The sequence below is a fragment of the Netta rufina genome (assembly GCF_964035555.1).
Source record: "Netta rufina genome assembly, chromosome: 4".
In the NCBI taxonomy this organism is placed as follows: Eukaryota; Metazoa; Chordata; class Aves; order Anseriformes; family Anatidae; genus Netta; species Netta rufina.
Window position 1 is genome coordinate 16,429,788 of NC_140127.1, and position 25,234 is coordinate 16,455,021.

At 54.4% G+C, this 25,234-nt stretch overlaps 3 protein-coding genes and 1 long non-coding RNA gene across 5 annotated transcripts in view; 3 read left to right on the forward strand and 1 right to left on the reverse strand.

The window, feature by feature from the left end:
- The window catches only part of FRAS1 (Fraser extracellular matrix complex subunit 1), a gene marked incomplete at its 5' end in the record, with an annotated part of 146,622 nt that extends 140,936 nt beyond the window's left edge, over nt 1–5,686 (forward strand). Inside the window, 7 exons of the mRNA XM_084286307.1 lie at nt 217–324; nt 668–827; nt 1,562–1,678; nt 2,119–2,285; nt 2,614–2,819; nt 3,475–3,621; nt 4,607–5,686. Of these exons, the coding sequence (XP_084142433.1) occupies nt 217–324; nt 668–827; nt 1,562–1,678; nt 2,119–2,285; nt 2,614–2,819; nt 3,475–3,621; nt 4,607–5,191 (1,490 nt within the window). The 3' untranslated portion in view covers nt 5,192–5,686. The remainder of the gene's footprint in view (nt 1–216; nt 325–667; nt 828–1,561; nt 1,679–2,118; nt 2,286–2,613; nt 2,820–3,474; nt 3,622–4,606) is intronic.
- On the reverse strand, nt 166–4,801 carry LOC311209141. Its single transcript, XR_014618375.1, has 4 exons — nt 4,700–4,801; nt 3,796–4,103; nt 2,092–2,196; nt 166–333 (listed from the first exon to the last, which is right to left on the reverse strand). It is a non-coding gene; the product is annotated as an uncharacterized lncRNA (long non-coding RNA).
- Nucleotides 5,687–16,941: 11,255 nt separating the features above from the next.
- Nucleotides 16,942–19,281, forward strand: DCTN6 (dynactin subunit 6). Its single transcript, XM_084286320.1, has 7 exons — nt 16,942–16,984; nt 17,598–17,662; nt 17,750–17,855; nt 17,967–18,055; nt 18,195–18,242; nt 18,682–18,824; nt 18,932–19,281. The coding sequence occupies exons 1-7, from the start codon at nt 16,962–16,964 to the stop codon at nt 19,028–19,030; spliced, it is 573 nt and encodes a 190-aa protein (XP_084142446.1). The 5' UTR covers nt 16,942–16,961; the 3' UTR covers nt 19,031–19,281.
- A 518-nt stretch (nt 19,282–19,799) lies between these two features.
- RBPMS (RNA binding protein, mRNA processing factor) lies at nt 19,800–24,715 on the forward strand. Of its 2 annotated transcripts, XM_084286318.1 has the most exons (9): nt 19,800–19,910; nt 22,325–22,402; nt 22,479–22,517; nt 22,646–22,708; nt 23,139–23,289; nt 23,397–23,527; nt 23,924–23,993; nt 24,138–24,239; nt 24,565–24,715. In XM_084286318.1, exons 1-7 carry the CDS (start codon nt 19,848–19,850, stop codon nt 23,984–23,986), a joined length of 588 nt encoding a protein of 195 aa, XP_084142444.1. In that variant the 5' UTR covers nt 19,800–19,847; the 3' UTR covers nt 23,987–23,993; nt 24,138–24,239; nt 24,565–24,715. The 2 variants fall into 2 exon arrangements, with proteins under 2 accessions (XP_084142444.1, XP_084142445.1); XM_084286319.1 differs by lacking the exons at nt 23,924–23,993; nt 24,138–24,239.
- The last annotated feature ends 519 nt before the right edge of the window (nt 24,716–25,234 follow it).

The window sequence follows — 25,234 nt, forward strand, 5'->3', positions numbered from 1 at the left end:
GGGGAAGTTCATGAATTTGCTTCCTTAAGGCTTGAGTGAAACACGGACAATGGAGGAAATTACAGCTGGCACGCTGCGGGGTGCTCCCAGTCAAGCTGAGCTTTTCTGGAGCTCTCTCAAATGCTTCTGGAGCTACCTAGGGCTGACAGACCTCACCTGGGGACTTGCTGTGCCACGTGGCCTCTCCAGTGACTCTGTTCTTGCTGCACCACACAGGGATTCAGACGGACAGCGTCCTTTCAGCCCGGCTGCAGATAATCAGGATCTACATCCGCGAGGATGGCCGGCTGGTTATCGAGTTCAAGACCCAGGCCAAGTTCAGAGGTGAGAGCACTGTGAAAATACAGATCAGTTCTGAAGACTCAGGCAGGAAAACAAGCCACGACTAAGGACAGCGTTCATGTTCAAAGGGAGTATTTCTGCCCAAGAGCCAGTTTGCTGTTCCTCGTAGGAGCCTCTTGACCTAGAAATACTTCCTCTAGCCAGTCTGCTACTACTGAAAGCTAAAAACTGCACCTGGATGGGAGGGAGGCACCAGCAGCTGCTGCTCTGAGCAGGCTGTAAAGTCGCTCCTGGAGAGACACTTGGGGTTCCCCTGTGCTGAGGTGCGCAGCATGAGGTCTGCCAGTGCCCCACCTGAGCTGTCACCTCCTTGTCCTCGCCACAGGGCTCTTTGTGATGGAGCACCACAGCCTGCCCGATGTGAAGTCGTCTCTAGTGACTCCAGACCACCTGGGAGGAATCGAATTTGACCTGCAGCTGCTGTGGAGCGCTCAGACTTTCGACTCTCCCTACCAGCTCTGGAGAGCAACCAGCTCCTATAACAGGTGAGGACAGCGGGCTCAGCTTCCCAAATCCTAACACTCTTCCTAAGTAATCAGCATGCACATAATTAGCAGCAGCAGAGCAATCTCAAATCCTGGCTGGAGAGCACAATCCCTGTTGCCCTTTCAGCAGCCACAGACACAGCAAGCATGGAGTGCCCAGGAGCCAGCTTTATGCAGGGGTTCAGAGCTAGAGCACACAGGGTGCTGCTGTCACGGCTGGAAACGCTGCTCTGTCAGTTGTGTGAGTAGTGGGAAAAAAAGCATCTTGTAAAGGCATTTTTCTAGGAATTAGCTAATGTGTAAGTAAATACCAGGGTGACAGTATATTCAAGGTTGTTTTTGCAGTCTGCAAGTTAAAGCAGATTCACATTCACAACCCAATTAACCGTTAGTGCCAACCAACTTAACCTCCTTGGAGGAGAGAGGTATGTCCAGAACTAGAAATAGTTGGTTCACTTTAAAAAAAAAAATAATTGTTTTTGTTATTATTTCTGTCTGTGACTGTTTCTTCTTTCATCTGTGCTCCTTGCACAGAGAGTCAAACTAAACACTGTCAGTCAAATTCATCCCTCCTACACTTGCTGGAATACACAAATGTTTCTGGGGTTGGGTTATGTCCTGCGTACTTTCCCTAATTCAAAACCCATGGGTGTTGGGCAAACAGATCAGCTGGGTGAATGGTTTGGAGCCTGGTCTGTGGTTTGGTAACCGCAGTGTCTCCTCTCTGTTCTCAGGAAGGACTACTCTGGAGAGTACACAATATTCTTGATCCCCTGTACTGTGCAGCCCACGCAGCCGTGGATAGAGCCCGGAGATAAGCCCCTGCCCTGCACGGCTCATGCCCCTGAGAGGTAAGGAGGCACCATTGCCACCTCCAGACCCAGTCGCAGCTGGTTTGGGTTGTTGGCATGGTCCCAGGCAGCCTGTCACAGCAGGACGGCAAGGGCAGGAACCTCCCCTTTGGACTGTCACACATCTCAGCCTGCGGTTTTCAGCCATGGGGCTGCGGAAGCCTGTGTAGCCTTCGGTTGTTCTAGGTGGAATTACAACCAAAACCTATTGTCAGAAGGCTTCAGCTGGTTGGGCAGGGCCTGGCACTGGGAAATGGGGCAGGGTGAGGGGAAACAGGTAAGCTTGCGTTGAAAACCAGTGTCATATGGGCTGCTGGGCTATAAAGAGTAAAAGCAGGATGGAAAAAAGGTAAAGTAGGTGTAACTTCAAGTCGCCAGTACATAACTTCAGATGTGTCCAAACCAAACCTCACCTTTTTCCTCTCCTGTCCCAATTTCAGATTTTTGATCCCGATTGCCTTCCAGCAGACGAACCGCCCCGTTCCTGTCGTCTACTCCCTAAACACGGAGTTTCAGCTCTGTAACAATGAGAAGGTGTTTCTGATGGATCCCACCAAATCCGAAATGTCTCTGGCGGAAATGGATTACAAGGGGGCTTTTTCAAAGGGTAGGATTTTTTTCATTCCTGTTCCTGGCATGGTGCTGTTTTCAGAACTTCCATTCCTCTGGCAGAGGAGGGTAAAGCTCCGATTTGGCTTTGCCTCTTTTACAGCACCAGATGGTATTTGGGCACATCCACAGCCCTGTGATACCAGGACCAGAATGTGCTCATGGCAGAGCCTTCTGTCATCTGCACACGCACATGTGCAAAACCACAGCCACCTGCAGCCCAATGTGTGTGGCTGTCACAGTGCTTCTCTCATGGAGCTTCTTGTCACCGCCTTCTTGATGTCCCTTAGAGAGTTTAACCTGACTTGTTCTCCCAACCTCCCCAGGGCAAATCCTGTATGGCCGCGTGCTCTGGAACCCCGAACAAAACCTGAACGCCGCTTACAAGCTGCAGCTGGAGAAGGTCTACCTGTGCACGGGCAAGGATGGCTACGTGCCTTTCTTTGACCCAACGGGAACCGTCTACAACGAGGGGCCACAGTATGGCTGCATTCAACCCAACAAGCACCTGAAACACAGATTTCTCCTCTTGGTAAGTTTTCTGCCCTGGACAAAGCCACACCATGGAGCGTTACATGTGATTGTGTCTGGATAAGTCTTGTCTCTCACTCACCTAAGGGACCTGAGAGCAAAATGACATGCCTGGCTTGTGGGGACGGGCTGCACAGCAGGGAGCACTGTGAGGGGTCCGTACTGAAACAATTTGCTTGCAGAGCTCTCCTCTGCTTCTGCTTTGTGTTTTTTTTTCCCTATCACAAACAAATTCTGACTAAAAAGGGATGATAAGGGAAATGAGGTGGCTTTTTTGTAGTACCAGGCAGACATGACCTTATCTTTACAGACTGGGTAACTTCTCCTCAGTCTTTATCCCTGAGTATTTCTTAGTCTAAAGAAAAAACAAATGAGGAAGGAAAAAATGGGTATACCAAGCTTTTAAAAATTCTCATGATCTGTTTATACCATGGCTTGGAACTGACAGGACTGGCAGCATATAGAGGATCTATTTATCAGCTACACAGAAATTCTCCTCCACTGCATAAAGCTACAGCTCCCTCCCAGCCTGCATGCAGCTCTAATTGCATGCTTTCAAATTAACATCGCTTTCCTTCACACTGCCACTGAAGCAGCCCCTGAAGGCTGTCTCAGTGCGTGATGCTGACAGCACGTGCTCCCGCTCTGCTTCCCAGGACCGCAACCAGCCCGAGGTGACAGATAAGTATTTCCACGATGTGCCTTTCGATGCCCACTTCGCTTCTGAGCTGCCCGAGTTTCAGTCAGTGAGCAGCATGCCCGGAGTCGACGGATTTACTCTGAAGGTGGATGCTCTCTACAAGGTATGTACTGAGTGATGGTGGGACACCAAAATTAACTGCTCTCTCCAGGACTTTCCAAATGCTTTGGGAATTACAGGCTCAGGGCATGACACTATCTAGAAGAACCAAATTAATGCTAGGGTGGGTCTGGCAGCCTCCTGCAACACAGTGCCTTGGCTCTCCTCTCACACTCACCTGCAGCAAGGTCTCCCTGAAGCGATGCGGACTCACGTACTTGTTGTGATCTGCATTTATAGATCATATTGTGGTAGGCCTCTCCTTGATTTGCCTCAGTCAAAACATGAGGTGAGAAATCAGAGTTCCTCCCAGCTGCAGGGCACATAAGCTGTGCTGTCCGTGTCTCTGGAGACAGGCAGAGCTCCGAGCTCGCAGTTCCCCTTCCGATTCACGAGGGCAGGTGACCTCTGGCACGATTCCGGTCTGTGCATGGACGCTGGCCCTAGCACAAGGCTCGGAGGATCCGGGCTGATCAGGGCAGAAACCTGTGGGACACAAAGGGAGCTCTCCACAGAGAGCAGAATTCTAGATGGAGGCTTTTTGGTCCCTCCCCAGAGCAGCCCTCTTTTTAACCTGGTGACCATTGTCAGCTTAAGCGACTTTGTGGCATTCCTAGGATCACACCGTAAGTTAACAGTGGAGCCAATTAAGAAGCAAACTCCCACGCTCAAAATGGAGATGGGGAGTTTGTTCTGGTGGTTAGGACTTTTTTCAAAGGACTCAGGAAAAAAGATCATAAAAGGCACCTTAGAAATGTTCCCGAATTAATTGCTGTAGTTGCCAAAAGCAGGCAAGAAGACTGAATGCCTCACCTGGCAATAAATATTATTGCTGGTGCTTATTAAAGCACACTGAGATTTTTTGCAGCTATTTGCATGAATCAAAAAAATGGGGAAAGAACACATCAAGTTCTATGTTTACCAAACCAGATCGCTTCATCTAAAGCCTGTAGCGAAGGCTTCCTGTGTGCATCTCCCCTTTCTCACAGGTGGAAGCTGGGCACCAGTGGTACCTTCAGGTCATCTACATCATCGGCCCGGAGAGCATCGCAGGGCCTCGCGTTCAGCGCTCCCTCACTCACCGCGTGAGGCGCAGCCGCAGAGACGTGGTGGACGGCGACGGGAGGCTGGTGCTGGATGACTCCTTGATCTACGACAACGAGGGCGACCAGGTCAAGAACGGCACCAACATGAAGTCACTGGTCCTGGAGATGGAGGAGGCCGTGGTCGCAGCCTCCTTATCGCAGACGGGCGCGTCCCTGGGGAGCGCGTTCGCTGCCGTCATGCTGCTGGTGCTGGTGCTTCTGGGAGTCTGCCTCGTCACCAGGAGGTGTCGGAAGCTGCGGAGGAAGCGAGAGGCTGCCCGAGCTGCCCCGGAGGAGCATCCCCTGAACACCAAGGTGGAGCTGCCCAAGGGCACGGAGAAGGCGGTGAACAGCCAGTACTGCACCGTGAGGAACATCAACATATTGAGGGAAACGGGGGGCGTCTCCAGCCTGAAAGGTAGGAAGGTGAAGCAGGTGAACTTAGAAGTCAAAGTCCACAACAACTTGCACGACGGAACAGAAGTTTAATGGAGCACATACTTTTGTTTTCTAAAAGCTTTTTATAACTTGTAAAAAAAAAAAAAAGACAAACACAAAAATGAAAAACAAAAGGTAAGTAAAACTATGCTGATATTTTTATACTCTCGTGAGAAAAGGAGTGGCTCTGGCTCTGTGTGATGAGCAGCAGTCCAGGCTCCCACTCCTCTGCCTGCGACCAAGCTTCCTCATCGCACACAGCTCGTTTGTGCTGGTATCTGAGCAGGGGAAAATGCTGCCATGGCAGAAGACCCCCGGGAAGGAGGCCTGTATCTGCAGCAGGGCCTCGTTCAGCCCTCACAAGGAAGAGACCGTGGTTCCACGCGGGACCTGGGGGCGCTTTCAGCTATCACTGGGAAACTTGATGCATTTGTGGCACTGTGTTGCTGAGCCTTAAGCATCCCAGTACATGGGAGCAGTTTCCACCTTCCTCGGGGCGAAAACAAGAAAAGCAACTTATCCTTGTGTAATAGCAGGGGCAAGGTGACTCGCTTTGCTTCTTAAAATGAGGCAAAACTAGACAGAAAACCCACTTGCAAACATGGTGCTCAGTATTTTGGGATTTGGGGATTCGTGTTGCCTAAGCCTCAGGCACTGGCAGCTTGGCTGCAGCCCTGTGGAGGTTTTGCAGCAGTGGTGCTCATGGCGGGGGGTGTGGGGGGTGGCAGGGACATGAATTGTCACACGGGGTGTTAATTGTCACATCTCACCGCACTGCAGAGTAAAGTTTGAGTATGAACCTCTCAGAGCGTGACGGGGGTGTCCTTTCCCTGCGCCTCCCTGCCTTAGGCCTCCGCTTTTCCCCACTGCAGCACACAGGGGAGACCCCTGCCCATGGCATCCAGTCCAACAGGGCTGTGGCAGCAGAGTGGTCGGTGGGGAGCTCCCTGGGGATCCCGGGGGGTGGTGGGGCTGTGATGGGTACCTGGGGGGGGGTGTCCTTGGCCCTTTCCTGCCCCAAGCCACTCCCCAGCCATGCCCAGAGCTGGGAGCTGCTGCAGCTGTGCCAGTGACAAGGCCGCCACATGTCCCTGCCCAGGGAGCAGCCAGGAAGGTGATTTCAGGCAAAATCCTGGCAGAGGCGGCCATCTCCTTGGCCAGGTGCCTCCGAGCTCTGTGGACATCAGAGATGTGCCAGGAGAGCTCAGTGGAGGCCCTGACGATGAACAGAGCCAGGAACTGCTGCTGTGCACCCGGTTACTTAGCTACACCAGAAAGGTACAGCTAAGTAACAAGATCGACCTGAAGGGAGCATCTCTTTAGAGTTTCTCTGCAAGAACTCGGTGTGAGCTCTCCCAGACCAACCAGACCCTGGTGGGGACACCTGGCTGGCTCAGTGGTGCGCATTGTCTCTGAAGTGAGACTTGTTTACACCATCCAGTCCTGAAAGCAGTTCACACTCACACCCTAACTTCCCCTCAGTAATCTGTGGGGTTCAAACCCTGGATTTTGAGTTGGTTTTCTGTCCTAACAAACTGTTCCCCACATACTTCTCCGTGTCCCTTTCCTGTGCTGCTTATGCTGCAACCTTAGAGGAGAACAGCACACAGCACCAGTGACATGAATGCACCCAACAGTTTCAGTGGTTAGGTGAGATGTCCTGCTTTCCTAATGCTCCTGTCTCCAATTAACATGTAGCATTGTTCTGGAACACGACCACAAATCAGACCTCCGTGAAAATCCATGCTGGAAACCACCACAAACACCTAACCCAAGTTAATCATGCAGGTGATTGGAGTTCTCCTTTCAAGCTCTACATTTGTAGATTGTGTTTTGCAGCTGTACACTGAGGGCCCTGTCAGAATTACCTGGAGTTCCCATACCGGAAGAGTCCTCTCTACCTCTTAAAGCAATTCTGTTCAAGAAGTGATAGCTGAAACTGAAGGACAACAACTGCTCCTGCTTTACGAAACAATAAAGTATCTGTACCTGTAAAAAGGCAGAGTTAAAGAATGTTTTTTCTCCCCCAAAAAAGACCGAGTTTTCCATATCCTTGTGCACACCTGATACTCACTCTGAATGCAGTTACACTAGTAGCACTGACAGCAGTGCAGCATGGACAAATGCAAGTAGAACAACCAGAAGGCTTGCTCTGATATATTATAGCAAGCATGCAACACCTTCATTCACAGCAAAAGAAGTGTACCTCTTATTCCTGGTATCCAGAGTGACGAGACTCGGCACATCAATTGTTAGCTAGCAGCACTGACAATCACCCTGTGAAATATTCTCAGCCCTTCAGAACCGACAGTCATATACAGGCAGGGAAAATAACATGTCCAGTGAGACAAATGGCTCCAGCTGCTGCCCTTCTTCCCCAGGGGTGCTGCCAATACAGGGGTGCTTAACCCCAAGGGTTAAGTAGCTGCCACACGTAGGTGTACACCCCCAGCAGCAGCTACACCGATGTCCCCCTGCCCAGCCATCCCTGCTGGGGGTGGTGTGGGCGCCCCCCACCTCCCTTTTGAGCCACAGAGGTGTTGGTGTCAGACACCCACCGCCAAGCCCTGTACCCCAGCGTCCCAGTGCTGACCAGTACAGACTGGTCAGAATGGCTGCGTTGCCTTCTCTGGGACCAGCTCAGGCAGGCACCACCAGCAGCCCCACACAGCCCTGTCCCCACCTCAGGCAGCAGGATCAGTGATCCCCTGCACACACACACATGACCTGTTGCTAACACAGCACTGGCAGCTCCACCTCGGCCCCCAGCTGAGCAGAGGGGAACAGCCCCAGCAGTAGATGCAGGGAGGAGGCAGAGAGAGAAGGAGGGACTGAAGGGAACAGCCCAAAGCAAGGCTGCTGAGTCCTGGGGCCAGGGGGCTGTCACCTGCAGCCATCGCTACCCCGGGGCAGAGGGGGTGCCTGCTTCAGGGCTGTGCTTCTTGCACATGCTTCCTTATAGAGCCTCCTGCTGTTCTTTTTAAGCATCTTTTCCCTTCGGGAAGCTCTTTAGCAGAGCTGAGGCCAACAGTTATCTCCCCAGGTAGCAGACCTAACTCTACCACGCCCAGCCATCACACCTGAGGGGGCAGCAGCAATCCAGAGCCATCCCCAAGGCACTGAGCGCCCCCCAGCACAGCACCACACAGGCTCCTGTTCTACATGCTGAGCTACAGCACCTAGAGCAAGCCCCCCAGAGACAAGCAAGGAGAAAGAAAGGAAGGGAGCATTCAGTGACATACTAATACAAACTCAGCCAACAAAGACAGAACACACCAAAACCGGTTTGCAAAAAGACAAAAATAAAGTGAGGTTAAACCTAAAGACAAAAGAAAAGCAGTGCTCCCACCACCAGGGGTAGCACCCACACAAGGACTCAAGGCAGCCCAACAACGTTGCTCAGACTAAGGCAGAAGAGAAGAGCAGCACCACAACATACCTGCTGACAAGGCAGAGAGCACTCACAGCACACTCCCTACTGCAGTGAGACACCAGACCCCCAGCCAGAGCTTAAATACAGCACTGGGACCAATGGGGAGGTGTGTGGGCAGCGGGGCCCCAGGTGAGGCCGTCAGGGTGAGGGCTGGATCAGCTGCCACAGCCCAGCAGCTCTGACATCTCCCTGAGTACTTAGTAAGGGTATGTACTTTTTTTTTTCCCCCCAATACCACTGTGTGCACACACACTTCAGCTTCAGTGCTTTCTGTCTGCCACCAGACCCGTTAGAGGGGGTTGCCCGTCCCCTCCAGCACAGCATCCCAGGTACGTGTGCAGTCAGCACATGTTGTGTGAGGGATGGCTGAGAGGATGGGATGTTGCTGGCAGATGAAATCATTAAAATGGTTTCCAACTTCATACTGAATGTGAGGCCATAATTTAAGTTATAGCAGTGACTTGTGACTGCTTAGCCTGGGTGCTCATCAGGGAGAAATCACAGAATTGTCTAGGTTGGAAGAGACCTCAAGATCATCGAGTCCAACCTCTGACCTAACATTAACCAGTCCTCCACTAAACCATGTCACTAAGTTCAACATCTAAACGTCTTTTAAAGACCTCCAGGGATGGTGACTCCACCACTTCCCTGGGCAGCCTGTTCCAATGCCTCACAACCCTTTCAGTAAAGAAGTTCTTCCTAACATCCAACCTAAAACTCCCCTGCCGCAACTTTAGCCCATTCCCCCTCGTCCCGTCACCAGGCACGTGGGAGAACAGACCAACCCCCACCTCGCTACAGCCTCCTTTAAGGTACCCGTAAAGAGCGATAAGGTCGCCCCTGAGCCTCCTCTTCTCCAGGCTGAACAAGCCCAGCTCCCTCAGCCGCTCCTCGTAGGACTTGTTCTCCAGGCCCCTCACCAGCTTCGTCGCCCTTCTCTGCACCCGCTCAAGCACCTCGATGTCCTTCTTGTAGCGAGGGGCCCAAAACTGAACACAGTACTCGAGGTGCAGCCTCACCAGAGCTGAGTACAAGGGGACGATCACCTCCCTAGCCCTGCTGGCCACACTGCTTCTTATGCAAGCCAGGATGCCGTTGGCCTTCTTGGCCACCTGAGCACACTGCTGGCTCATATTCAGCCGACTATCAACCTATACTCCCAGGTCCTTCTCTGCCTGGCAGCTTTCCAACCACTCATCCCCCAGCCTGTAGCTCTGCTTGAGGTTATTGCATCCCAGGTGGAAGACCCGGCACCTGGCCTTGTTGAACTTCATACAGTTGACCTCAGCCCATCGGTGCAGCCTATCCAGATCCTCCTGCAGAGCCTTCCTACCCTCGAGCAGATCGACACATGCACCTAACTTGGTAAATGTCAGGGATTAAGGAAGCTCAGGGATTACAGACCCATCAAAAGCAGGAGTGATTATTAACTCAGCAGGATCTTAGACCAGCACGACCGGCAGTATTTCTGATGGAAGTGGTGGCTTTGAGAGTTCCCCAGGATATCAGAAAGACTTGAGGTGGGATAGTGTGTCTTAGTCAAAACCACAGAATCACAGAATTGTCTAAGTTGAAAGAGACCTCAAGATCATCGAGTCCAACCCCTGACCTAACGCTAGCAGTCCCCACTAAACCATATCCCTAAGCTCTACATCTAAACATCTTTTAAAGACCTCCAGGGATGGTGACTCCACCACTTCCCTGGGCAGCCCGTTCCAATGCCTAACAACCCTCTCAGTAAAGAAGTTCTTCCTAATATCCAACCTAAAACACCCCAAGACAACCCACACATCCAGGAAAGGTGAATTTGAAATCAAACAAACTCACGGAGGTACAGCTGAAGGACTGAATGAGGACACTCTTTGTAGGAGAGAAACTGTAAGGAGCTCCCTGTTGTGCAGACTGTACAGCACGTGCCGAGGCGCGACCCCAGTTTTCTGTGTTCTTCAGTCTCAGAAGGAAATAGTGGGAAACACAGCGAAGATATTTACCTACAAGAAAATATTGAAAAAGTACATGTTAGGCATAAGCTGGCGATGAGCAAATTTAGTAGGAAATTAGTTTTTTCCGTAGGAAGAACAGAAGCCAAAAGTACCCCGAAGTGAGACTCTTAGGAAGCCATTGTGGCACAGGAATATTCAGTGGGTGTCAGCAAATAGACTCTGAGCCGTGCAGGTGAGAAAAAAAGCCCATAGTGGAAAGGTTTGTGTGAGTGACATTTCAAAACCTGGACCAGCCGGCTCTTAAACTCTGCATGGCCTCACTGCCCTTTCTCTCCATCTTTTATTAGATGAGACTTTGAAAGGAAACTGCAAGGGGGGACGCGGTACATGTAGCAAAGTGAGTCCAGAAGTTCAGGTAGTTCAGCAGTGTGTGTACGCGTGTGTTCAGGATGTCAGACGTGGGGCTATTTCAGAACAGCCGACTTCGATCTGAGAGCCTTTAGACCTTCATTACCCTGTTGTGACATTATGCTGGACAGCCTGGAAAAGGAGATTTCAGCTACAGGGAGACTGTCTCAGTGGCGTGGAAGTCCTCGATGCTTCTAATCATGTGTCAAAATGGAGCATATTAAAAAAGCAGCCAGGCTGTCAGGTCTGCACAGACGAAGGACTGCTGCTACTGGAAGTGCGGCTGGAGCGGCTGTTTGGTGTTCATTCGTTCCTGCCTTTGTGTCTTACAATGAAAGATGCTTTATTTGCTCACCAAGGCTCAGAGGGGAGCAACCACATTGTTTCTACACTTAACCCCACTTCAGGCAGACCAATGCTAGTCTGTTGGTTGTACATCTTTGTCTCATTTGCAGAACGGAGACATGCTTCTCTGAGGGCTGTGTCCTGTTCTCCCTTAGTTAGTACACACCTTGACAAAAGTTCAAGGCCAGAAATGGGCAGCACCTGGAGACCCTCTGAGGGGTGAGGACACCCCTGTGGGTTCCACCTGTGCTATGTCGTTGGGCGTTCACTGCTTGGCAGCTTCAGGTGGTGGCAGTTAATTTGCAACCTGATTTATGTCTTTCATTTATTGCTGTCATAACCCAGGTATTAATATTGAATGTCCTAGTTATGCACCGTAGGAATAAACAATCAGTAATGCAAATGTGAGAATTTAATGTCACCGTGGCACATTGCCTAGGTATTGACTAATTGGTTTGCATTGTATTCAGTGGTTAATTAGCCCTGGACATCTGTGTCTCCCCCTTGTGGATGGTTCCAGCTGGATTTCTGCTCCAGGTAAATAACCACAGCTCGTGCTTGTTAACCCAATCTGGGCTTTAAGCAAGGTCATACATCAATCACTTTTGTACCTTGAATATTAATATTCAATTGATGATGATGATGATTATTATTATTATTCAATACATTGAATATTAATATTGAATGTCACAGTTGCACATTGTGCAGACATGGATCAACCTAGTTTGTACTTCTTATATTTACATATTTACATATTAACATATGTATAAAAGAACTGCCATTGAGGTGTATGTCTAAGGGAACAAAATTTGCCCAGGCATATTATCGGCTCATCAGGTTTAAATGTCCTCAGTGTAATTGTCTACAGGCAGTTAATTTACAGTGGTCTGATTTTACTTGTGTATCTATATATTGTGGATTTTGGGGGGATTGGGATTGACTAGTAAAGAGCTTCTAGGAAAACGGTGGAATATTAACCACTGTAGATTACAATAGGAAAAGTTCAAAGCAAAGAAATCCCGAGGAAAAGCCCCCTAGGATGTATACTAACACATTGGAGGGATATAGTGGGGTGAGAGGGTACAGAAAGTAATGGAACTCTTATCAAATATTGTAATCAGTGGTGGCCACTTTATAAACTAGAGGATGGAGAGGAGTGGCCCCTAAATGGAACTATTAATTATAACGCCATATTACAGTCAATGTTGTTTTTGTGGAGAGAAGGAAAACAGGATGAAATGTTGTATATTGATGTTGTTTCAGCATCTTGGAGGGAAAAGGTACGGAATTAAGTTGGTCCCTGACTGAGCCTTTGATGTTGGCATTAGAAAAGTAAAGGCTAGAGAAAGATAAAGGAAGTGTTAAAAGGTTTGTTGAAAGTGTTAAAGGTATTCGAAGTTGAATGAGCAGGGAAAGAGCATGTAGGAACGTTAATAGTTCCGCCTCAGCCCGAGGCTGAGATCCTAAAATCAGGGATGTTAGCCCTCTGGGGCAAAGGGATCGTGATGGACCGAGAGAGAGTTGTTATGGAAACAGAAAAGCAGTTAACTCTTAAAACAACCTGAGTTCATGTGCGAGCTCAGATTGCTGATTGGACCGCTCAGGGAACTGTGGACAATTGCATTCCCCTGACCGACCCCACTGAGATCCTAATCATCCCGAAAATTATGATCGGTTGAGTAAATACTAAAATCTGGTTGAATTGGGAATTGAGAATATTATTCCTAGATATGGAATTATAGAAACAATTGACTCTGACCGAGGCCCTCATTTTGTCTCCAAAGTGTCTCAAGAGACTATGAAAGCTCTAAGAACAAGTTGGGAATACAACACTCTGTGGCATCCCCAAAGTGCTGGAAAGGTAGAGCGAATGAATGGTGAAATTAAGAAACAACTAACAAAACTTATGCTGGAAACTAAGGCTTCTTGGGTAAAATGCTTACCTCTTGCACTGTTAAACATATGGACATAGCCCAGAACCGATGTAGGAATTTCTCCTTTTGAAATGCTACATGGTATGCCCTATGACTTGGAATTGCCACTTGACCACCCTCAATTCTAATTATGACTTGGAAAGAGACTTCTTTAACACCACGCTGGGGAAGGCCCCTATGTTGTTTTGCTTACCACAGAAACGGCTATTTGAACTGCGGAGAAAGGATGGACGCATGCCAGCCGAGTGAAAGGACCAATCCGGGAAGGTAAATGGGAGGCAGCTCCAGGCCCTGACGACTTGAAGCTGACACTAAGACGGACTCAATAAGTATTGTGTATTATCAGTGTATCGTGGGAAGGGGAGGAGGCCCTGTTTCGAAGGCTCCCTAGTAGGTTCCCCTGCAGAACACTGCTGCTGCCAAGAAGAACCGATACCTTGTAGTTCGCTGCAACCGAACTGACAAGCAAGGCAGAGAAGTGAAAACGGTGGGGGACTGAGGGGCCGACAATTTAAAAACACCCTGGAGAGATGGGCTCCGACCACCTCCTACGATACATGGGAGTCAGTATCATCGTTTTGGTCAGCTATGGGTCTGCGCATTCCCACCAGCCTTTTAAATGGAGCTTGATCAGATGGAAGGATCAATTCATCATCCAGCAAACAACAACAGCTTTGTTGTTTCCGCATCACATTATGTGACCTGGTGTCAGTGCAGCCATGCTTTAACCGATCAGGATTTTATTTCTGCCCAAGTTCTAACCCAGGAAAGGTGTACTGTAATTACCAGAACACGTATTACTGTGCATACTGGGGGTGTGAAACCATTGCTACAGACTGGACACTCGGGGCTGGTCAGGATAAATTTTTACAAGTGGAATATGGGCCGCAAGGTTGTAACTGACAAGCAGATCCCCGTTACAGGTGGCGAGGGCATGGTATAGGGTATACAGGAACCTTCCACAGAAATAAAGAAATTTGCAAGGTTCTATATATAAATATAACAAACTTGGACGATACTAGCTGGGTACTAGGAAAAATGTGAGGTGTCAGATTTTACAAACACAGAACAGATAGGGGAGGACTCATACTAATAAAAAGGAGGATGCTGATAGGCCCCAGGCAGTAGGACCAAATGAGGTATTGTCAGAAAGTGTCCAGGGAATCCAGCCTGTGGAAAATACTACAGTGCCAACCCTCGGCAGCCCTACGAGCTCAGGTAAAGCCGAGAATAACATAGCTGAGAATAACATATGGGGGGGTCATGAATGCCAGCTACCAATTATTAAACAAAACAAACCCAAATGTAACAAAACACTGCTGATTATGCTTTAGTATAAGGCCTTCATATTATGATGCTATCGGGAATCCTGGGGAGCCCACCCGCACAAACGAGAACAGCCTTCTACATTGCAGTTGGGGAAAAGACATAAGGGTAACACTAACACAAGTCACTGGAGGTGGTAGGTGTGTGGGCACAGTTCCTAGTGGGAAGCATCACCTATGTAATACCATGGAGAATGGAAAACAATCAACCGAGTGGCTAATCCCAGCAAACAACGCTAGGTGGGTTTGTTCATCAGTGGGCATAACTCCTTGTCTATCACTAAAACTCTTTAATGCGTCTCATGATTTTTGTATACAGGTGATAATTATACCAAGGATTCTATACCACCCTGAGGATTGTACGTATACCCAGCACACAGTGGCAAGTCATCATCTGGAAAGCTGGGAACCATTCATGGCTCTAACTTTGGCCACCCTAATAATCCTGGGAGGAGCTGGAGTGGGGACCAAGGTAGCCTCATTGGTTAAACAAAATCAAGAATTTACTTCCTTACGCATTGCTGTGGACGAGGACCTGACCCAAACTGAACAACCCATCTCGGCCCTGGAAAATCTATCACGTCGCTTTCAGAGGTAGTGTTACAAAATCGTAGGGGATTAGATTTGGTATTTTTTACAACAGGACGGGCTCTGTGCAGCCCTGAAAGAGGAATGCTGTGTGTATGCTGATCACACTGGAGAGGTAAGAGATTACAATGGCAAGACCCAGGGAAGGGTTGAAAAAAAAAAAGGAAACAGGAGAATGAAGCCCGACAGAGCTGGTATGAATCTTGGTTTAATTATTCACCTTGGCTTACTACTTTATTATCAACAATAACAGGACCTTTGTTGTTATTAATAATAGCACTAACTTTTGGACCATGTATTTTTAATAAATTGATTGCGATTGTAAAGGGACGTTTAGAAGCGGCACATTTAATGCTCATACATGCCAAATACGAGTCAATAAGTACCAGCGAAGGAATCGAGGAAACATTAGTTCTTAGTAGCCAGGCATTGCAGAGCTTCAATGAACAAAATGAGTAACTAAAAGAAAAAGGAGGGATTGTAATATACAATAAATGTTTGCTCATTGTCTTTTGTATTATAAAAACAAGGAGTTCTGTTTGAGGAGCAGGAGTTGCGAAAGCTCCCTGCTGAAGTAAGGAGCTGTATAATGCTTGGCTAGAGACTATGAAACTTCTTTTGCTTAATGTAACAAAAAAGAGAATCCCCTCCCCTTCTCTCCTTCTGCATCTCAGTTGCCTCTTTTGTTCAAAGACCCTGCTGCAAAGATCATGTAACCATCTCCTGATAAGTTGCTAACCTAGTGTATCAACATCCTGCCTTCCTGCCTCACGCTGGGCCAACATGACCAAATAAAAAAAGAAGCTGAACCACAACGCTGAGGAAGACTACGGCCTTCATCTTCACGACCACCAGAGGGACAGAGACGACTCCCTAGCAACAGTGCGCGCAGCCACAGAATATACCAGGATGTGCTGCGTAATCCCAGAATTACCAAGATATAAAAAGGGACCCTGGCGAGGGTGAGGTGCGCGCTGTTGGCGGAGCCGAGACTCCCCAGCCACCCAGCGCTGTTTTGCTTGCTGTTGCTTACTCAATAAATTCCTTTCTATGGTTAATGCAATGCTCTCTGAAAATTAATTAAGGGGGCAACTTATAACAGTACTGATCTCTTAGTCCTGGACACCGCTATAGCTGGTGGACATGTCCAGCCCTTGACACGTCCAGCTTGTGCTTGTTGCAACAACGTGGGCTTTAGACAAGGTTGTAAATCAATCCCTGTCACAGCGGTAACACTGCACGTGTTGTGTTTGCATGGTGTAAAGCATAGGCTGGTTGAGAGCTCATTTCCTTAATGAGCTCTTTGTGCCTACAGTTCACTGAGGGCTCCAGCCCTGGTTACCTCCTGGCTGTCTCCAGCTTGTTCCAGTTTCCAGCCCTTGATGTCTCCTGGTTATCTCCAGCTTGTTTCTGGCTCAAGCTCCTTAGAGCTTGCGCTTGTATAAAAAAATAAAGTGCTCTTTTGACGAGGCTATAAATCAATCACTGCCATAACTCGAATACTAATACGAACTGCCACAATTGCCCAAATATTGCACACTTACGGGGGTGACCATTCTGCACCGGGTACACCGAGGGAGCAGCGGAAGGGCAGGAGCACCCTTTCTCCCAGAGACCATCTCCAACACTTCACTTTGTTCGGCCTGGTGCGTGCCGGCGTCCCGGCCTTGGTGATCCACCGCAACCGGACCCACCCCCCCGGGGGGGCTCCACACACCCGCTCCCCGCCCTGCTCCCACCCCCCGGGCACCGCTCACCCGTCGCAGGGCCCCGGCCGCCGGGAGGAGCCGAGCGGGGCCCGCCCAGCCCCAGCCCCAGCCCAGCGCCTGCGCAGGCGGTGCCGACATGGCGGAGAAGGCGCAGAAGAGGTGAGCGCCGCCCGCTGCCCCCCGCGCCTCCCCTCAGGGCGAGAGCCCGCGCGCCCCAACGGTCCTAACGGCCACAACGGCCCCGCCCCGCCCCGCGCGCCTCAGCCCTCAGCCCCGCGCCTCAGTGCCCCCCCGTATCCCAACGGCTCCCAACGGTCGCCGCATGTCCCCCACAGCCCCCTCATAACTCCCAACGGTCCCGCCGTGTCCCTCAACGGTCCCTCCGTGTCCCCCAGTGGCTCCCCACATCTCCCAGTGGTCCCCCCATCTCCCCCAACAGCCTCCCCGTGTCCCACTGGACCCCCCCGTCCCTCAACAAACCCCTCACATCCCTCAATGCTCCCCCCATCTACAATGGTCTCCTCATGTCCCCTAACAGCCCCCCTATGTCCCCCAGTGCTCCCCCCCATGTCCCGTAACAGCACCCCCATGCCCCCATGTCCCCCAGCAGCCCCCCTATGCCCCCCAATGCTCCCCCTCATGTCCCCCAGCACCCCCCATGTCCCCCCCCATGCTCCAAGGGCTCCCCTCATGGCCACCACCCCGCACTGTCCCCGTCGGTGCCACCCCCAGGCACTGCAGGCACCCCCTGAGCCCTGCGTCCCCCTCACAGCGTGAAGATCGCGCCGGGGGCCGTGGTGTGCGTGGAGAGCGAGATCCGCGGGGACGTCACCATCGGTAAGGACAGGACACGTAAGGACGTGGCCGGCAGCCCCTGGTACCTCAGCGTCCCAGGGCGCCGGTGACACCGGGTGGTTCCCGCAGGGCCCAGGACAGTGATCCACCCCAAGGCCAGGATCATCGCGGAGGCAGGACCGATTGTGATCGGGGAAGGCAACCTGATAGAGGAGCAGGCGCTCATCATCAATGGGTCAGTGACAACCCCACCAGTCCGGCTGGGGTCGGGTGGGACAGGTCCGACGTCAGCCCCTGGCTAAACTGAGCTGCCTGGTAGTTAAAATCTGTTCACGTTACCTCACAGGTACCCAGAAAATATTACGCCAGAAACTGAACAGATGGAGCCCAAGCCCATGGTCATCGGTACCAACAATGTTTTTGAAGTCGGGTGCTGTATCCTTGCCGTGCTCCCGGGGGTTCACCAGCCCAGTGTTGTGCAAGGGGCAGGGGCGTGCTCTGAAAGTGGTGTTGAGGCTTGCCTAGTGAAATCAAAACAAAATGTTTTACGTTTTCCTTTAACGCTAACCTGTAGATTCGCAGGCCATGAAAGTGGGAGATAACAATGTCATTGAGTCGAAAGGTGAGTTTAGGCTCACTGTCCTTGCCCCGGTCAAGGTGAGTTTAGGCTCACTGTCCTCACCCTGCTTAGATTTTTGCTCCTGTCGGTGCTGGGAGCAGGAGGGGATCAATCACCTGGCGGTAGATGTGCCCATGCTGCAGCTGATTGCATTGCAGAAGTTATACTTGCACTGACGAGCGCCTGCAGAAGCCGCCTAGGCTGGAGCTGGGTCTGGCTGGCAGCGCTGGGCGGTTTGTGTGTGGGCACGGTGGTGCTGCTGCTTGAGGAAGTGCTCCAGAGTCACCTCAGCTGTGATCTGCGCCCAGAAGCCTGAGGCAGAGTTCGAAAAGCTGACGGAAGCAGGGCAGAGACAAGGGGTTGGGAAGCACCGAGTGGCTCCAAGTGGGGCTGCCCGCGCTCAGCCCTTTCAGGGACTCCTCTCTTGTTCTCTCTCTTGCAGCATTTGTCGGCAGGAACGTGATTCTGACGAGCGGCTGCATCATCGGGGCCTGCTGCAACGTCAACACCTACGAGGTGATCCCCGAGAACACCGTCATCTACGGGGCCGACTGCCTTCGCCGCGTGCAGACCGAGCGGCCGCAGGTGGGTGCCGCGTGGGGAGCCAGGCCGAGCGCCGCCTCCTGTCCCCCGCAGCTCCCCTCGTGGCAGCAGTGAGGCCGAGCCTTAATTCGCAGCCCACTTCTTTCCAGCCCCAAACGCTGCAGCTGGATTTCCTGATGAAGATCTTGCCCAATTACCATCACCTGAAGAAGACCGTGAAGACCGCGTCCACACCTGTCAAGAGCTGAGAGCCTCCCGTGGTTGGTCATTGACCGGGGATTTCATCCCGTCCTTTTGAGCACTGCGCAACCGCAGGAAGCCGCTGATCTCTGCGTCCTTTATTCCCTTCTGGAAAACAAAAATGTTTTTTTCTCGCTTATTTGTGTCCTTTATTTATAGCCTGCTAAGCGTCTCAGCCCCACTGTGGATCTGTTGTCTGTCCCGCGCGCTAACTCAAGCATCACACGTGCTGCTTGGGGAATAAACCAGAACCGGCTCACCTCGCAGCGTGCTTTGTGATCCTTCCTGGCTGGGGGGGTGCTAATAAAAGTCCTGGGGGGCTGTATCAAAGCTGCTGGGAAGACAACCGAGCCCCGCAGCTGGGTGAGGGCCGAGGCAGCGGGACAGGGACAGGGACAGGGACAGTGCTGTGCGGCCCTGCTGCCAGCCTGGCGGTGGGTCCCCGTGGGGATGTCACCTTCTGCCTGCCGTGGGCAGCCCTGGCGGTGCCATGTCCCCAAACCTGAGACACCCGTCCCTCACCCCACCTCCTCAGCCCTGTGTCCTGCGTCTCCACCACCGGAGATCCCCAACCCCACGTCCCCAAACTCACACCCCGCTCCCCCCCCTGCTGCTCCACCCCCTCCGCACGAACCCCAGCCGTTTGTCCTCCCTCCCCGCGCCCCGCCCCGCGTCCCCTCCCTCCCCAGTCCCTCCCCAGTCCCTCCCAGTCCCTCCCCGGTCCCTCCCCGGTCCCTCCCGGTCCCTCCCCGTCCCCTCCCCGTCCCCCCGCCGGCCGCTCGCAGCGGAGGTGCCGCGGGCGGGTGCCGGAGCGGCCCCAGCACCATGAGCGGCGGCCCCGGCGAGCGGGAGGGCGGCCCCGGCGAGCCCGGCCTGCCCGAGGAGGAGGTAGCGGCAGCGGGGTCTTGGGGCCGGCAGCCCGGGGAGGGGGTCGGGAATGGAGGGGGTTGGGGGTTCCCTGGGGGTCCCCTTGGGGTCCCCTGGGGGTCCCCCGGGGGCTGTGACCTTGAGCAGGGAGAGGGGGGCAGCAGGGAGAGGGGCAGCAGGAGAGTGGGGCGGCACATCCCAGCTGCGGGGTGGGTGTCGGGTCAGGGCACGGGCACCCCACAGCCCGGCGAGCCGCGAGCAGGGGTGGTGAGGGATGCCGGGACACCGGGACATTGGGACATTGGGGCACTGGGACACTGGGGCACTGGGATGCAGCACCCCACGGGACGCCCCGAGCATCCTCGGGGCAGAGCAGCACGCGCGGGCAGGGACAGGGACAGGGACAGGGACGGGGACGGAGGCCTTATTTGGTAGCACGGCGCCTCCGTGCACCCCGCTCGTGGCCCTTGTCCCCAGCCCTCGCCAGCTCGACCCCGGCTGGGGACAGCCAGGGTGGGAAGTGGGGACACGGAGGGCGGCCACGGTGGGACCCTTCCCAGCGCCAACTCCTCGCCCATCGCTGCCCCACCGCCGGCACCAAACCAGCGTGGGGACGGCACCCGGGCACATGGTCAGCCCCATGGGCGAGGGTCCGACCCCATGGGCGAGGGTCCGGCGTGGCGGAGGTCCCCCCACGACAGCGGGCAGCCAAGCGGCTAATCCGCTGGTAGAAAATTAAAGCGAGCGGGGCTGCGAGGCGGCCGGGGTTGAAGTAGGTGATTAAATGCCTGGTGAATGAGTCACCCGGCTCCTCCTGCCTCTCCCCGCCGTTCCCCTTCCTGTTAAAGTTTACCGGAGGAGGTTTGCGCAGGGGCAGGGGACCGTGACCGCGCCGGACATCGCGTGGGGCGCTCGGTGCCCTCGGGGGCGGACGAGGATGGCAGCGCTGCCCTCGCTGCCGCCGTGCTCCGGGAGGTGAGCGCTGGCCGTGCACGTCGCCTGGCTGCCTCCGGTCGCTGCTTGCGTGATGAAATCCACCCTGGGCGTGCGTGCGGTGCCCATCGGGTCCCCTCTGGTGCCCCTCGAAGCATTGCCGGGGTGTTAGGAGAAGCAGGGGGCGGCGGTGGGACGCAGACGCAGGGAGAGGTGTGCTGGAGTTGGGTTGGAGCTGGCTTCCCAGGGCGAGGAGCAGCGACCAGGAGAAAACCTTCTGCGGGACACCAACAGCCTGGAGGGGACAAAGTGGGAGCGTGGTGGTGGCCCTGGTCTGTCCAGCGGCTGTGGGGTGCAGCAGGAGGAGCAGAAGGGCTTTGGGTGGTCCCGCAGCCCCTGTCCCTGTGGGGAGAGGTGGGGGGCATCTGCCACCACGTGCCCGTGGAGCGGGGTGCCGGCGTCGCTGTTCCTGACCCGGATTGCAGGCGGTGGAGGTGCTGAACAGATGTTGGTGCAGCGGGATCGGGGCAAAATGCCTCGCCTGTCCTGCTTGGGCTGCAGGAGCCTCCCCACAGCCTCAACAGGGACTCCAAGTCCCCGTGGCCACTGACAGGTTTCCTGCACGAGTCACCCCAGACCCTTTGGGAAGGGATTTTGCCACCTCCTGCCCCATGCGGCCCCGGGAGTGCCACCAGGAGCAGAGGATGGAGGCTGAGTGCTCCGGGCTGCCTCCGCCCCGAGGCCCTGCGGGAGCAGCTCCCACTCCCCGTGAGGGCCGGGCAGCAGCTCCCCACGCAGCCTCTCCTTCTGCCCCATGGCTCTGGGGACGCCGCGTCCTCCCTCCCAGCCTGGCCTCCCCCACAGGCCTCCAACCGTGCCCTCCTTTCGGGGCTGGAAAGCCGAAAAGGCATGTTTTCTTTTTTTTTTCCTTGCTGTATTTTTTTTTTCCTCTCCATAATCCGCGCTTTTCGCCGTCCTCGGCGAGCGCCGCGCTGCAATTCTGCGGCTCGAGACTTGGCCGACCCGCGTTTGAACTTTCAAAGAAAACAAGTCATTACCGCGGAGAAGCTGCGTCTTTGTGAGGCCTAATTTCGGAGTTTTTCTTTTTTTTCTTTTTTTTTTTTTTTTTTTCCGGGGCCTTTATCTCTCCTATCTGCTGTGCAGCCATGGGGCTAAATTATCCGGAAAGTCAGGCTCGGGCGGGTTTGGATTTCAGGAAGGCAGCGAAGTGGCGGCGGGCGCTTTCTCTCGAGGCCGCGCACAAAATGCAGGCGAGGCCTTGGGACGGACGGACGGACGGACACCCCTCCCTCACTGCGTGTCCCGGAACAAGGGGACGTCACGCTCGCTGAAAGCCCTTGACCCTTGCAGGAAGCGTTTTTCCCCTTCCCTGCAAGCATGGCCCCGCTCACTCGGGGCTCAGCGTGGGCTGGAGGCCTCCGGAGGCCTCCTCTCGGGCGGCGTCCGCAGCCTCGGGGGTGGCTGAGGCTCTGCTCTTGCAGGTGAGGACCCTCTTCGTCAGCGGCCTGCCCCTGGACATCAAGCCCCGGGAGCTCTACCTGCTCTTCAGGCCCTTCAAGGTACCGCGGGACACGGGGCGGCGAGGGGCGGCCGGTGCGAGGCCGGTGCGACGGGCGCTTTTCTCTTCTCTCGCAGGGCTACGAGGGCTCGCTCATAAAGCTCACCTCCAAGCAGGTAGGAGGCTGCGGGGCGCGCCCCACGGCTCGGGGAACGGGGAGGGAGGGATCCCTGTAAAAAAGAAAAAAAAAAAAAAAAAGGAAGGCTGGGGGCACCCCTCACCCCTTCGCCTCCTCTCCCCGCAGCCCGTGGGGTTCGTCAGCTTCGACAGCCGCTCGGAGGCCGAGGCTGCCAAGAACGCGCTGAACGTGAGTGCCGGGGGGCGCGTCCCTTTGGGGGGGCTGCGGGGGCAAGGCTGGCGGCTCCCCGTCCTCGCGGGTCCCCCCGGAGCGCAGCGTGGCCGAGCGGGACGCCGACTGCCTAATATGGTGCCGAGCCCGAGGACGCCGCAGGAATGCGAGCCGCGGGGCCGCGCGGCGCTCGCTGCCAAGCGCATGAGGTCACGGCAGCCCCGGCGGCCTGCGGGGATGCTGGGAATAGTGTTTTTTTTTCTTTTTTTTTTTTTTTTTTTTTTCCCCAAAGGGCTCTTTCCGAGGCGGAGAGGGGGGAGCGTGGGATGCCTGGCCCCTCAGCGAGCAGCCAGCCCCGATGCCACCGGCACCCGTCCCCGCTGGGGTTTGGGGTCCCGCGGCGCTCGCCCGGTGCCCGCCGACCCCGCTGCCTTCTCCCCTCCCACAGGGCATCCGCTTCGACCCTGAGATCCCCCAGACGCTGCGGCTGGAGTTCGCCAAGGCCAACACCAAGATGGCCAAGAGCAAGCTGGTGGGCACCCCCAACCCCAGCACACCCCTCCCCAACGCCGTACCTCAGTTCATCGCCAGAGAGCCCTGTAAGTGCGCCACGGCTCGGGGCAGTGCCGGCCCCACTGCTTGCGCCCGCTCCCCGCTGCTTGTGGGGGAGAACGAGGGATTAACTCTCCTTCTTCTTCTCTTGCAGACGAGCTCACAGTGCCTGCACTTTACCCCAGTAGCCCTGAAGTGTGGGGGCCGTACCCCCTGTACCCGGCGGAGTTAGCGCCCGCTCTACCTCCTCCTGCTTTCACCTACCCCGCTTCGCTGCACGCCCAGGTAACGCGGCGCGGCCCCGGCACCGCTCACGCTGCCCGGCTCGCGGCACCCCAAAACCACCCCCCGCCGCCCCGCAGCGCCTCGGCATGGTCAGGGCCCCGAGGGAGGGCGCCGGGGGGGAGCAGCGCTGGGGGCTCTGAGCGGCTGGGACCAAGCGCCAGCTGCCGGGAGGAAGAGCGGCGGTAAATATTATTGCAGCCACATACTTCCCTTGTCAAGGCAGCGCTGACAGGCAGCACCTGCGCTCCTCGCGAGCGGCCGTGGCGTCGCTCCCGGCTGTCCCCTGGGCACGGCCCCGCTCCCGTTAGGCGCGGTGTTTCCTCCCCACGCGGGCTCGGGGCAGGTGGGGACGCTCCCCACGCCGCCCACTCAGCCCTGGCCCCACGTGCCTTGCAGATGCGCTGGCTCCCTCCCTCCGAGGCTGGTTCTCAGGGCTGGAAGTCCCGTCAGTTCTGCTGAATGCCATGTGAGTGCCACCTCGCTCCTCTCGGGGCATCCCCAACCCGCGCCGGCGAGACCCAGGGAGCCAAATCCGCTCGGCTGGCCCCAAAAGAAAAGGGGTGCGAAAGCGCGCGTGCCCGGGCCCCATCCCCGCCGTGCCCTCCCGCAGGTCTCAGGTGTGTGATGGCGGCCGACAGTCAGTCTTGTGGGTATGAACGGAGCCTGCCGCCGCGGCTGCTGGGCGCGCTCTCCACACGACCGCAGTGTGCTGGTAAGGGACGCGGTGCTTGGCTCGGGGGGGCCCTTCCCGCACCTCTCATTTTCGTCCGGGGTAGGAGTTTGGGCAGCCCAGGAATGCCTCTCGGCTTTAAATCACCCCGTAATCTCCCCTCGCTGCCATTCCGGCTTCCTGCCTTGGATCAACACTGGCCGAATTCCTCCTAAGCGCAGAGACTTGACTTAACTCTGCCCTGCCCAGCGGCCGCCCCTCGCCCCCTAGACAGCGCCCGCAGCCCGGGGCAGAGTCGCCGCTGCCTCTTCGCAGCTTCGCCTCCCGGCCGGCTGCTTTTGTAACCTCTCCGCCTCTCTTGTTGCAGGCTTGAAAAAAGAAAAAGAAAGACAAAAAAAAAATCCTCGCACAAGTTTGGATTCCTCCAAGACTTTCCCACAGCCTCTATCACACATCTGCTCTCCTAGAAGAAAGCGAAAAGCATACCTAGTAATAATATTTCCCTCTTTTACACTGTATATTTGTAAGAAAGAGTGTGTTATTTCTGAAAGCATGGTTTGACAGGCAGTGCTGTAGCGTTTGAAAAGTATTTTCAAACAACCATAGGAAAGCAGACTACGAAAAAGGAAAGCGAGAGAGCAAGTATTTTTGTACCAAACCTTCCGAACAGGACAATCTTACACTGGGTTGGACCACGTCTTCTTGTGCTCGACTCCCGACTCGGCGTCCTTCGCAGCGTGCCCCCCGCCGCCAGCTGCACGGCGCAGGCGTGACGTTGCGGCCCGTGCGGGCGCCGAGGCGCGTGGCTCGAGGCGCTGGGGCTCGTGGTGCGGCCCACCGGGGATCGGCGTGCTCCAGCTGTGTCAGCACGGCCCCCGTGTGCACTGACAGTATTAGGGTTTTCCTCCCGGCCGTACCAAACACCACCAGGCAGGACAATCGGGAACTTCCGACGGCGTTTTTTTTATCGTAGGGCTGTGTTACTAGCTCGCTGCGCAAAGCTCCGGGAGCACGGTACAATGCTCGCATCAGGGATG

Coding starts and splice junctions, on each gene's coding strand:
- RBPMS (XM_084286318.1), top strand. CDS start 19,848: ATGAGCGGCGGCCCCGGCGAGCGGGAGGGCGGCCCCGGCGAGCCCGGC. Junction 22,403..22,478: donor TGCTCTTCAGGCCCTTCAAG/GTACCGCGGGAC, acceptor CTTCTCTCGCAG/GGCTACGAGGGCTCGCTCAT. Junction 23,290..23,396: donor GTTCATCGCCAGAGAGCCCT/GTAAGTGCGCCA, acceptor CTTCTCTTGCAG/ACGAGCTCACAGTGCCTGCA.
- DCTN6 (XM_084286320.1), top strand. CDS start 16,962: ATGGCGGAGAAGGCGCAGAAGAG. Junction 16,985..17,597: donor GCGGAGAAGGCGCAGAAGAG/GTGAGCGCCGCC, acceptor TCCCCCTCACAG/CGTGAAGATCGCGCCGGGGG. Junction 18,243..18,681: donor CAATGTCATTGAGTCGAAAG/GTGAGTTTAGGC, acceptor TCTCTCTTGCAG/CATTTGTCGGCAGGAACGTG.